The 13,535-nt window shown below is 42.6% G+C and overlaps 1 protein-coding gene across 6 annotated transcripts in view; it reads right to left on the reverse strand.

Moving 5' to 3' along the window:
• Positions 1 to 13,535, reverse strand: part of ARMH3 (armadillo like helical domain containing 3) — a 123,037-nt gene that overhangs the window by 64,647 nt on the left and 44,855 nt on the right. For all 6 annotated transcript variants that reach the window (XM_035547566.1, XM_050711791.1, XM_050711792.1 and 3 more), the window contains 3 exons: positions 4,362 to 4,444; positions 3,723 to 3,849; positions 942 to 1,017 (listed from right to left, as the gene is read on the reverse strand). In XM_035547566.1, the coding sequence (XP_035403459.1) occupies positions 942 to 1,017; positions 3,723 to 3,849; positions 4,362 to 4,444 (286 nt within the window). The remainder of the gene's footprint in view (positions 1 to 941; positions 1,018 to 3,722; positions 3,850 to 4,361; positions 4,445 to 13,535) is intronic.

The raw sequence follows: 13,535 nt of genomic DNA on the forward strand, positions 1-13,535 counted from the left end.
GCAGTTTATAGACACGTAAGATGTATACCGACTTGAAAGATGCCCTCAGACGGTCTGCCCTACACGATCTCTCTTGTACTAAGAAAAATGACAAGTACTAGCAATACTGAGCTACTTGCTGTTACACAGAAATACACCATACCTCTCAGAAAGAGCACCTGGGAAATGAGCAGGGTAGCGATCGGCAGATGCTTTTTCAGTATACTCATATCTTATGGTTTGCGTACAAGCCAGAGATAAACAGTAAATTCTCTCATTCTTCTATTTTCCAGTCACCCAGATCAAAGAGCCACTTGTCCCAGCACCCCATCCTCCAGCTTGGTCAGTACTAGTGGCTTCACAAGACATGAAGAGAAATTAACTGCTGCCTTGGAGGAATAGAGCACAAAACAACCCCAGATATCCCCTAACCTTACAAGTAGAGGATAGCTTCTGCCCTTTAGCAGAAAGAAGAAGTTTAAAAGAATATTGAAACGTCTAAATAATCAATTTCAAACATGCACTGAAATCTTGTAATTTTAAAAGAGGCTTGAAATCTGCTTATTATAGCTGCCTTATAGTCCTCTTCATAGCTTCATAGAATTGCAATAGAATCACGCAACAGAAATCCATTAGGCTACAATTGTCCTGCCAGCACAGCATTGTTCCCTACTGTATAACTTCTCCCAAGGATGCTGCGAGGATTAATTCATTACAGCTTGTGGTATGCTTTGAAAGCACTCAGTCTACAGAAGAGCTGAGAGAATTATTAGGAAAAGGACAATCAAACCCTGGTGACCCTCTCTTTATCCCAGAGGGTCCTGTTCAGAGCAGCAATTTAGCCCAACAAAGCAAACAAATTCAAAGCCAAATTCAATACAACAAATGGGAACGTGTCATAATAAGAATGCAGTCACACAAGACAAGAATCTCTGAAATGGTCATTAACTTTTACTCCTTACCTAATATTGACTAACGCATGGGTCACCTTGCTTGCAGGCTCTTTCCATTGACCGGCATTGGTAGAAATCCTCAGAACTGAAAGAAAAAGACAGTTAACAGTGCTGGCACAGAACTGACAGTCTTCTCATCCAAAATGTCACAAGTCTGCTTAGGTGGGATGGCAGCCTGCAAACCACATCAAAATAAAGTCTCAAGGATGACCATCTGTGATGCAAAGCAGAAGTTCTCTTCAAAGCCTGCATAAGAAAATGAAGGAACATGGAAGAGGTATGCAGGACACCTGGGAGGCAGGAAACACGGGGGACAGAAGAGTCTAAATTCTCCTGACTGATTTCATTATCACATACTAAAGTCACTCTCCCAGAAACGGGACAGCATCCCAGCTCTATGATACCTTCTAGTCTACACACTGCTATTCTCCTCCAGCTCCTATTTATGAAAGATTCCACCTGAACTGCACTACATCCTGTGATATAAATCTAACCCAGCAGTGATGGATCCCTTACCTCCCTGTTTATCTGGAATCGCAGAGAGGGATTACACACCAGCCTAGGGAAAAACACTCCCTGTAGGAATGAGTGTGTTGCTCCGTTGCACAGATGGCTCTGACAGACTTGGGAGCAGATCTGAAAACATTCAGCAATAGGAAGAACTTCTAGGGAATCTTTTTTTTTTCTCCTCCTGCCAGAGCACCCAAAATATTTATCTAGGTCAGAATCTGTAGCGTTTCTATGGTGGCAGTTACCTGAACATCTCTTACTAAGTACTAAAACAATAAAACAGTAGCAAGTGTTTGGATCATTTTTCTGTTTTGCCTGAATAAAAGCAAATTTTCTATGAATTTGTATACACAGGGTTTTCTAGGGTTGCATTCTACAAGAAAGGTTTGCCTTAGACTTAGAAGTGAAGGAATAGCACTTCATCCAAATCTATGATCATCTAGAAACATGGATGCTACAAGTGAATCCATAAGCACAGTGGCTGCACGCTCTGGTCTATTGTTGCCCAAGAAAAGCTTTTAGTCCTTAAAGATCTGGATAAAGTTCAGACTCAGGAAATTTTAAAAAAATCAAGACACCTAGATTTCACTTCCACTGTATAAAGTTTCAATGACATTAACAAGAAAATTAAAGGCTAAACTATTTCTCTCATCTGTGCTAACAGATGTCCCAAGGTTAGGGGATAGAAGGGTGACTGTAACCCCTGTGAGATGGATTGACGTAGCCAAAGGAGGCTGGTAGTTTAGCCTGGCTAAGTTACGGCTTTCAACCCAAGACAGTGCTGCCTTACCCCTTCCTTGTGCTACCATTACATGTCATCTGCAGGGAAAAAAAAAGTCGGCTCCGAGTAATGTTATTTTGTCAAACTGTAGGTACTGTACTCGAATATCTGAAGTAACGTATTCAGAGAGTTTCCACACAGGCCTCTACAACATTAATTTAAATGAGTTTGTTCTATGTAGCAGGATGGAAAACATTCATGTAATATATGAAGTGTTCAAAAAGGTCACATGTGCCTATCGCAGCCCAACTGAGTATTTGAGCGTATTATTTATCCAATCCACTTTCCTTCAGCTTCCACAAGAAGCAGGTTTGAAAAAATTACTGGCCAGTAAAATCACCTCATCTTACTAACTGCAATTCTCGGGAGTAGGAAATGGGTTAGCAAAAAATCTTTTGAGCTCAGAGAGCAAAATTGACCAACTGATCCCTTATATAACGGATGAAAACTGTAGGAAGTTTATACAAAAGGGCAATTCTTTTTTGCTTGCAATTACAGGGAATATTAGGCTCCTTTTATTTTGGTGAGGATGACTCCCTCCCATGTCAGCAGAGTGCTGTGGCCAACTGTCTTTGTCCCACAGCCCTTAACTCCCCTTAAATGCTTATATTAACTCCTGTTGTTCGATGGGCGATCAAACTGAGAAGGGAGCAGGGAGTGCACGGAATAAAGGTCCTTCTAGAACAAAGCAAGCAAAGAACACAGCTTTATTCTTTTCTTCACAGCTTCAAGCATGTAGGCACTGCACCAATCTTTGCTGCAGCTACCCCTGGTTACAGGCTCCTGTGTATACACACAGTCTGATTTTGCCTCCATGCATTCTTTGCTCTCCTTTGTTCCTCTTTTCCCTGCTGGGTTTCACTTGGTAGCACTCCAGCACGTCTCTCTCCCTCTGAAGGATGGCAGCTTTTCCCTATTTTGCCAGTAGGCACATTCTTCAGTCCAGTGATTTGCTTGTCATTGCAAGCAGGTTTGTGAGGGCTGTTTTCTTGGTTTGTTTTGGCAATGACTACTCTAGATGTGATTTGTCTAGCACAGCAAGCTTCCTGTTATAAAAGTTTCTCAAATTCTTTTCCAAATTCTTGTTTGCACTGAGTGCTTCTCTGTGCTGGCTAGTTCTGCAGCATATACTGACCTTGACTTGAAACTCTTAAATGTGATGAATGCAAGCTACAAATTGATGGACTAAACAAGAATGCATGAAATGCGTAATACCACAAATTTGTTAGCACAATTGGCCACTTTGAATTACAGTAACTGGCTGTTAGAGAGGCAATGGGTCTGCTCCTATTTTTTTCTGACTAAAAATATGTATTGCTTTAACAAGCTTCTCTCTCTTAATTCTTAATTTATCAAATATATCAACACAAAACATGTCCAGTCAAGGAGACAGGTATTGGCAGCAGGTGGAAAAAGAACACCTGACAAACACCCACCACCACCACCCTCACTTCTACTCAAGGTTAGAATTCATTCCTAACCAGTCAGAAGGTACTCACCCATAGAATAAAGGTTATCAAAATTCTGGTGCATCCGAATGATTTCGTAATACAGCTCATCATAGCTGCTGGGCGTAGGGAGAAAGGTGTCTCCGTAAGTGATAAACATGTTGAACAGGTTCACAACCTATACAAAGACGTGGAAACAAGTTACAACATGAATATTTACACAAAAGCTACACTGCAACAGAATACAAGCTATGTTCAAAACCTTCAAAGAAACAGCTTTTGGTTCCATTACCCAGTATTACATAAGCTCATTGCTCTATTGTCTTCCTTACAGTACAGGAGAGACAGGCAAGAAGCTTAAATATTATCATATCTAGGACCAGAAAAACAGCTCTCTAGTATTTTATATACAAAGAGTCATACAGCAAGAAAAAATATTACCAAATCTGGAAAATTAAGCTAAGTCTTTCTTCACATCAGCTTGTTTATTTCAACGAGGAGACCTTACAGTGACACAAAGCTCCCCCTTTTTCAAGTATCTGGCAAAACCAACCATAGTGACATTCCTCAGCTTAGTTGTCTTGTCCTGATACCTCCTTACCTGGGCAGAAATTTTGTAATCTTTCCTAAAATTCATTCAAATTTAATTAACTCGTTTAAAAGAAAAGGATTTGCTTTGTCTGTACTCACCATAAGAGCAAGGGTGAAGATGTTGTGTTTGGCCAGCAGCACTGTCTCATTAGACATGAGAAACTTCAACAAGTTGATCAAAGCTAGGAGAAAATGCATATTTTTTTTGAATAAAACTAAAAGCAAAGCCGTTCTCAACAAGTCACTTAAATATATATACATTTTCATTATCCAATATCAACTAACTTACATGACAGCTCCTTACTTCTCAGAAATATATCAATTTCCACATTTATTCTCCTTCACTGACTTCCCAATCGAGTTCACTCAGGCTCAAGGTTAAGGCACTTGTTAGCTTAGATGGTTATGGTTTTTTGTTTTGTTTTTTTTTTTTTTCTACCTGCCAGACCTTCAAATGAGCCTTGGAGCCGGAGAATCCAACTGTCTCCTTTCTGCTTCATACATCACCAACATGATGTATGCAGTCAGCCCCAAACTGTCACTCCTGTTGATACGTGCAGTTTAAAAAAAATAAAAAGATGAAAAAACAAAACAGCATAGCTCTTCTGTAGCTCTATGTCAATGCTGCTGCAATGGTACAAGGAAGGATGTACTACTTTATTGTGTCAGTTATCTAGGGCTGTGCAGTAAAGACTACAGATCTGGTTCACACTTGCCTTGAGAAAGAAAACAAAGGCTTCTGCTGTAACCACCCAATATCAGTTAGTGATGGGGGAATTAACAAAAAGGTTGGCTAAAAGAACTTTAATCACACAGACTTTACAATAAGCAATTGCATTCTATACACTTGAATGAAATGGAAATTTCTTTACCTTGTTGCTTCAAGTTCTAGAATTTCTTTTTTTTTTTTTTTAAAAAAAAAAGCTATTTTCTTCTGCAGGATACCTGCTCAGGTCTAAAGCTGACACCTGCCTAGAATAGATTCTTAATGTACTCTCTGCTCTGAAGTCAACAAGTTTCAAGACTTAAAAAACCTGAAATAGATGGCCTACAAAGTCAAACTGGAACACAAAAAAGACTTTTTTAAAGGTTCTTGATTACCTCCTAATTGCTAGCTGCATCTACTGATTTCTTACAGGTGAAACTAGAATTTGTTAACCTGTTCCTTTTCTCCCCAGTTTGTGGCAGCACTTCCACAAAACGTACTGCTGCTCATGGTTTGGTGCAGTCAGGAAAGAACATTTGAAACAAACCAAAACAACACACGCAATAGTTCAGCAGCCCCAGGAGCAGCCTGGGGACAGATATCTCTGGTGTACTAATCCAGAGCCAAACCAACCAGGAATACTTGGACTCTCAAAATTCACCACAACTTGCAAGGCTCTAGAAAGGCTTGACTGTTAGAAACCACATTCCGCAAGTTCCAGATGCTAAAAGAGAAAGCTGGTCAGTGAGACACTTTAGCAGTTATCACCCAGTACCAAATAAAAGATTTGAGATATGCCATTTGAGCAGGCAAAATAAATTGTCCATGGATTTATAAAGTTTAAATATGACCTCAGATTTCTATGCAATATGAACTGAAGTAATTACTACCACCTTCAAACACTATCATTATCTACTCAATTATTACATACTAGTTAGTAAGCCTGCAAGAAAACCAACTTTAGTTTGGAAGAACCCCATTGCAAATAGAAAATGGATCATTCAACAGGGCCCAAAGGTACAGGCTATGAAACAGGAGTAGATAAAGAACAGGGAACAAGAATGAGGTAAGGGCAAAACTCAAATCCCCCCCTCACCCTTCCTTCAGGACTACAGGGTACTCAAAAGATAAAACCAGAAAACCACAGTAAAAAAACAGATGTGAAGAGACTCGTAAATTCTGGAATTAAACAAACTTTCAGAGATTATGAATACAGACCTGCAACCACTGCCTTCCAATACTAGAAGTTCACAAGGACGATCAAAAGTTTATATATGGCCCCAAAAAGATAAGTCTACAATCGTAGTGAGGATATTTACTCATCACATACAGAAGTTACTTCAATTTATTCCGATCTATCAGCTGATGGCTTGATGTTCAACTGCAAATCAGATTGAACAAAGTTCTCTGCAAACTCCAGACAGGCAAGTGACTTTTCTTTCAGGTCTATTCCAGGAATTAAATAGCAGCAGCAGCCTCCCTCCCTTCCATGACAGGAGATAAATTTGTGGAGCAGAAATACTGATACCTTTTCACTCCTGCCACACAACTCCCAATACCATCAGCATCTCATCATCAGACACTCAAACACCTGGGACCAAAATCAGAGTGAAATCAGAGCCTGGATTCCAGCTCTGGAAACACTCCTGTCAGGTATTTTTCTGCAAAACAGCCATTTCAAAACAAAGAAGTAGCAGGTACAGATTGGCTCTCCACTGGAGCAGAAATCCAGCTAAAAACAGGTTTCCAAGGTAACCAAGCCTCCAACAGCAGAAAGTACAGTCTCCCGCAGCCAGTGCTTTGGACTGAAGACAGCTGCCCTGCATCTCTGTCACAGCAGCTTGTTAGCCATTTCTCTATTTAATACTTATAAGCATGATGTTACCTCTTTCCGAGCCACAAGACTCCGTATAACCACTTCTCCTGCCCCTGTGCTGCTGTTCAACTACTTGCAGTTGGGCTTTCTGAAGGCAGAGCAGCAGAGCTCTGTTTTTTCCACAATAAATGGCACGAAGCCTCGTATTTTTGTACCATCGCCTCTCGCACTTCCAGCAGAACCCTGTTGAAAAGCCTTTGGCAGCAGGTGGTCGCACAGCGTGAAGAGAAGGCACTGAACATCCAGACATCGTGAACGTGAAAGCTGCTAGTGGTGAGAAGACATTTTTAAAACAAAGAGCCTAACCATCACTGTCTAGAGCACAAGTATTCACTGACTGACAGGGGCAAGCACCCTACAACTGTCCTTTGCAGTATTTCTCAGATACATCTCTGAAGCACTTGCACTGCTCTTTTTTTTTTTTATTTAAGCGTTGTCATCAATATAAAGAACTGCTGCTCTGCCCCAACATCCGCTGTAATAAGTTCGCTCGTGTTTAATTTTCCTGTTTCAGCATGAAAGACAAGTTATTACCGCTTCTTGAAATCCATCTTTGTACTTGAATCGCACGGCATCAACTCATAACTTACCTGTGTTGTTACTTCCTAAGAACTAGGACAGAGAGGGACGCTTCACATCAAATAGGTACTCAGTGCCGGGCTCCGAGCTGGTCTTCCAGGTTTACAGTAACTGTGTGCACTGCACAGATAAATACCCAACAGTTTGGGAACCCCACAAGCTGTAGTGCTCTTACCTGCACCAATGTTCAGAGAACAACCAACCTCCTCCTCTGCCAGCACATTCTGCACCAGCCTCTGTTCAAGTTGCTCAAAGAAAGGAACAGCAACACTGTGGAATACGAGTCTAAACCCATGACTACCTTTGTAGCCTCTGCTTGTGAGGCAGACCTGCACTGAAAATGAGGGCAGCTATGCCCTGAAGTTTTTCAGGATTAACAGCTCTGAGACCCAGCTTCAGATGCCGGGTGCCCTTCAGTGACAATTACACACACCAAATAAATCCTGAGAGCAAAGGTCCAGCTGGCTGAACATCCATCCATCCCTGAGCTTCGACGGGGCACCGTTACTGCTGTTCCTGAGCAACCTGAAGCCAAAGCAGATGTGTCACTTCTTCCCGACTGCAATAAACTGTTTTCCTCTCGTATCCAGTCTGCAGGCTGCCCTCTTACACTAGCCATGAAATTATCCATGTTTGCTCCCAGTGGAGCAGCAGTTCAATTTCTCAGCTGTGCAGACAGACAGAACTATAGTCCTCGCTTCGCCTCAGCCACGTTATCCAAATTTCTGTTCCAGGATTTAACAGTGATGGATGGTTTGAGCGAGAGATCTGTTTCAATATGAACTGGAAAACAGCACTTGTTTTTTTGCAATACACTCGAGTATTTTTTTTCTAAAGATACCTGTCTTTGGCATCCCTTACCAGGATACAATACACCCACTACAGTAAGCCTCAAAATCCGTAATTTCACATTGCAGTAAGTGTCGCCAGAACTTCTTTAGCAACAAAAACAGGAAGTTGTAACTGAAGTAAATTAGCAGCAATCAGTATTTGTATGTGAGCTCCTCATTTTGTGCCCTTAGCTGAGCACCCTTACTATGCTTCACAAGTCAGCAAGCAGAGAACAGAACCTCGAACACCTACATTTACAGCCTCAAAACCAAGTAGATAAGCACATTGAGTGGACGCTTAAATTGGGCATGAAGCCATATGACTGGCTGTATGTGACAGTGGTGCAACTCATCCAGACCAGGTTTTAGGCAATTTTCACTCCCAAGGATTATTATAGCCAAAGGAGGAAAAAAATGAGATCATCAGCTTTTACAGATACCTTCCCAGCTTTTTAAACTGAAATGGCTGCAGTGAAGGAGGTTCTTAGCTCCTCCACCATGCAGCTGCTTGTGAGTACTGACATTTTTTCCTTATCCGCTCCTGTGACCAGTCTGTGTGCTGAGGAGCAAGAGTACTCCTGCTCAGCCATTTGCTGCCCTTTTGCAAGCTAATCCTCTGTAAGGAGGCTGTGGGCAGCCAGCTTCTCTTCCTCTCTTCTACCACAAAAAAGGCAATTCCGGGTCTGGACAGCTGCCCTCCCTCTTTCCCTCCTCCTCCCCTATATTCCTCCTCCCATTGCAGACTTACCTCCTTTCCCTCTAAGCCTTGTTTCAAACAGAAGTAAATTCAGCCTTGGCACATCCGGGATTCAGACAGTTTTTGTTCTATTCAGTGTCTGTGTTCAGTGTTTGGCTCACGTGTAACGCAACAGGAGCATGGGGGTAGGTTAAGTAGAAAAAAGGGAAAGGAAGAGAAGTAGCACCGTCCCTTGGGCAAGTCAGAATGTAGCACAGACTCTGCCACAAGCATCAGAAGGCTCTGATGTGCTATTGCACAACCGAGCAGAAGAGAACAGCCCTGAGACACACATCAATGAGATCTTGGATGAGTTGAGCACAGTATGGAAGCCTCTGTCGCCGCATCTGTTGTGCTCGCAGGTCAAAAAGTTTTCTAATGGTGCATATAATGGCCCTCAACAAAGGAACAAAGGAGGGGAAAAAAAAAAGATGTGAGGGCTCTCCAGAAGGTACAGTGTAAGACCAATTAACAGGGATCCTGTACTCCACTAATATCCTCTGGTTTTCTACCCTCAGGCTCTCAGAAGGCACTGGGAAGAACAGTGATTTTCCAATTCCCTCTGGAAGTTACCATTGTATCACCAATATGTTCGGTGTCCTGCTTTCAACATTTCAACTCGCATCCCCCTTCAGATGATCTCCACCCGCACGGCACTACAGGGCAGCTGATAATGACAACAAGGCAATACCTCCCTGCTACACAGAAATCCTGAGCCACCAAGTGCTTCAGCAGCACAGTAACCCTCCAGGACTTCCTACAGGCAGCGTATTCACTTGAACATATTCTCAAGGCAAGGTCCGTCCCACTCACAGTAGCACACGGCATAGCAGACCTGGCAAGAATTAGTGCACTAGGCTGGAACTAAGGAGAAACTGAATTCAATTTCTCTGGAAGCAGCACTTCAGTCTTTGTGCTTCAACTGCTCCAGCTTTAGATAGGAAACAGCACTGTTCTGTCTGTTGCAGTGCCCAAAGTGGAAATAGAGCTGGCTTCAATCTTCAGCAAAAAAGGAATTACGTGAGCCGGGCTGTTGAAGGCAGCAATATGACCTTGTAACCACCAGCCATACCTCTGCTTCTCTTTCTTGTACTGGAAGAGAGGGATCAGGCTCTGGGAAGCAGAGATCCCCCAGAAGCTGGTCACTGTTTCTGAATACAGATCTGTCCCCTGGCATCTGAGCAGCTCTACATCAGCGAGCTAGCAAGAACACCACCGGCTGTACCAGGTCAGAGCAAAGGCCCACCTAAACACAGTATTCTGTCTATAACAGCAGCCAACATCAATTACCTGTTGAAGAATAACAGGCCAACCAATGCTTTCTCAAACACTCTTCCAGACTCTAAAATTCAGCATGACTCCCTTCACATGTTAGGGAAACTATAGCACAAGGTGTGGAAATAACAGACTCGCACGATGTGACAATACCATAACCACAGCCCAGACCAGGTTCCTACTCCAGGCTGGAGATCATAAGACCCAAGCTGGGATAACCACATATCCTCACTGGTTTCACTGTGCTGTTGCAAGGAGGAAGAGAGACCCTGGAATAGAGTAATCACCTGTGATAAATGAGAAGTTCAGAGGTAGGGAAGCAAAAGGCTCAAATGCGTTATACAGCGATGACCTGAGCGTTAGGAAGGAGCAGATCTGGCCGTGTTCAGCACGGGCAACCACTCAGTTGAACGGTGATCAAAACAAACCCAGCAGGAGACGAATGTCTGCAGATAGGTTTTGACAGAAAAGAACCAAAGGTAGTTTCCAGATAGAGCAGTAGGAACACGAAACGTGTCCAAGAAATAGCTCCATTGCTATTACAAACTAATGCACCAAAACCCCCGAGGCACGAGCTATCCATCCCGGCATCCCTGGACACGCTAACCAATTACTCAGGGACACGGCGCTTGCTGCTTCCCGTCAATCAGCCAAAGTGCTGGAAACCAGAGCTGCTGCACCGTCACCGCAGCCCCCTCTCAGGAGGGCAGGGGAAGCAATACGAGCTTTGCCAGCATCGCTATTTAACATGCTTCAGCTCCTCTCCTTTGCTCTGATAAGGAGGAAGCAACCTGCTCGCAGGGGGAACGGTCACCTGGCTGGAGGGCTGCTGCCACCGCTGCCTCCCTGCTTGCCGCATTCCTGCTCCCGGCCACCAAAGCTCTGCAGCAGACAGCAGCTTATTATTGGCAGGCCCCCCACTGCCAGCATCTTGGAGATCGACAGCTGTTCCCTCTTCTCCCCACGACTTTTAGGGTATAAGCACAAAAGCAGCCTTATTCTTCATAAGGAAGAACATCACGCCAAGGGCGAGAGCACATGCTGGCATAACCTGTGGTTCCCAGGATCAGTTGAGTAAGCCACTCCGTTTCCAACCCTTTACTTACCTTACATAGCCCCCATTCCTGGGACTCACTGTTCCCACCTAACTGCAGCCAATGGTGTGAAAATTGCAAGCTTAATGGAAATGCTGATTGCTGCTGCCAGAGCAATGCTGCTTGACAGCATTCCAGCAAGCAGTAACAGAGAAAACGAATCTTCTAACTTCAGCTAAAACTCAGATGAGCAACGTGTCTTTTTCTTAAAAAAGTTAAATAAAAACTGTGAAATAATTAAAAAGCAAACACCTACAAGCTACGTTCCTCTTTAAAGAAAAGGGAAGTATTGAGCTTAATTCTACTCCAGCCGATAGTGCAGGTTCACACTTAATTAAATAGTAGTCTTGGGAGTTAAGATTGCACATTTTTGCACAGGGTCTAAAATCAGAGCCAATTTAGAAAGGATGAGCATGAGGAGAAAGAGCAGAAACACTGAGCAAGGATATCGAAAGACAAAGTAAGGGACCTAGGAGTGTTGCTTCTTGAAAACAAGAAGGGCATGGGGATAAGTCACTGCATTCTGAGCGCTGCAACCCCTCCGCACAGAAGAAGAAACAGGCGTAAACAGCTTTTCTGTAAGCTTTCTATCATCAGTGAGACTGTTTCCCACAAGAGATTATCACACTCTCTACTAGGTCACCATGATCTACAAACTCTTAGGGATGCACAACCCAATTCTTTGGTGTTAGCTAGCTTTACTTAAGTAAATACATTGCAGCACAGAGCAACGTATCCAGATGAGACCTGCCAAGCAGTACGACTAAAAGGTTGCTAGATGTCCACTGAAACGACTAAACTTCCTTTGTGCTCATCTGAGCAGAGCAAGGCTCTGTCGATGAAGAACTCCCATCCTGACCTCATCAGGTGATGAATAATAATTACAAATCTGATGTTATTTTTTTTCCCCTCCATCAGTAACTGGAGTCAAACTCCTTACTGGTAGTGTTAAAATATATTAAAAGGAAGTGATAGTCACTACAATTAAGTAAAAGTACACTAAGAAATCACAGAATCATGGAATGTTAGGTGTTGGAAGGGACCTTGAAAGATCATCTAGTCCAATCCCCCAAATACATAAGTAAAAGGAGATACTTCCTAAAAATGCTACAGACAGGGAGTTTAGAATATTCTTTTATAAGAAAGCCGCTTTATTTATGTATTTGCATTTCTTACACAATATTTTACTAGATGTGAAATGCTGTTACCACAGAAGAGTTTTGGTTGAAAAAGGTGATGTGGAAAGGTTAATATGAAATTGGCCAACCAGCTGAGAATAGCATTCGTAGTCTTTCTTCTGATCATACATTATCTGCTTATAGTTCGCTTTGTAAGATGGGACAGGGATTTTCTTTGGGATAACATGGAGCTAACAGAAGTAATTAAAAAAAAATCAATTGGTATCAACCCACAATATACATCATAGCTACAGACAACATTTCTTTTATAAGACGATCTTTCAGTTTTCATCCTTTCCTAAATTCTCACAGGACTAGTTAAATAAATAATACTAAACACTAGTAAGATCAATTAATAGCACAGAGGGAAATAACGCAACTTTTATAAATTTACAAGTTTGTTTTTATAAACCAACAAATTCATCCGTTCAAGTGCTCTGTCACCTGAGCTCTGCAGAAACTGCCCAATCTGCCCCAAGGAGCTGCTACCCGGCAATCAGGAAGGCCAGCAGCCTGCATCCAAACCAAGCACACAGAGCATAAAACTGCTGCCACACATGCCAGGGGCCAGCGTCCAGCAAACGTCGTTTTTGCAGTCCCATGGCTAACATCTGCCCTCAGGATGTTAACACAAGACCTGTGAAATCCTGCTCACGTCTTTCTTGGCAAAGAAAGAAGTCACAAGCACGGCTGAAACAGGCAAAACATCATCCTGATAAGAAAACATCCTTTCTTCTTTCAAGTCTACAATAAATTAAGAAGCGCTGACAAATAAAGCAGGATAGACACCTTAGCTAGACACTAGCTTTCATTCCTCAGTTTGCCACACCAAAATAAGGTCCCAGGAAGACATTCAAATAAGAGAATAGGAAACCGATATTTAGTCCCATCCCTGAAAGTTAAAAATACTGAAAAGCTCCCGCATCAGATCACATGGTGATTTCTAACCCTAAGTTCCTATGCAGTAACACTTCCCAGCCTCTCCAGCCCTCCTAAGAA

This window comes from Cygnus atratus, chromosome 7 (assembly GCF_013377495.2).
Source record: "Cygnus atratus isolate AKBS03 ecotype Queensland, Australia chromosome 7, CAtr_DNAZoo_HiC_assembly, whole genome shotgun sequence".
Lineage (NCBI taxonomy): Eukaryota > Metazoa > Chordata > Aves > Anseriformes > Anatidae > Cygnus > Cygnus atratus.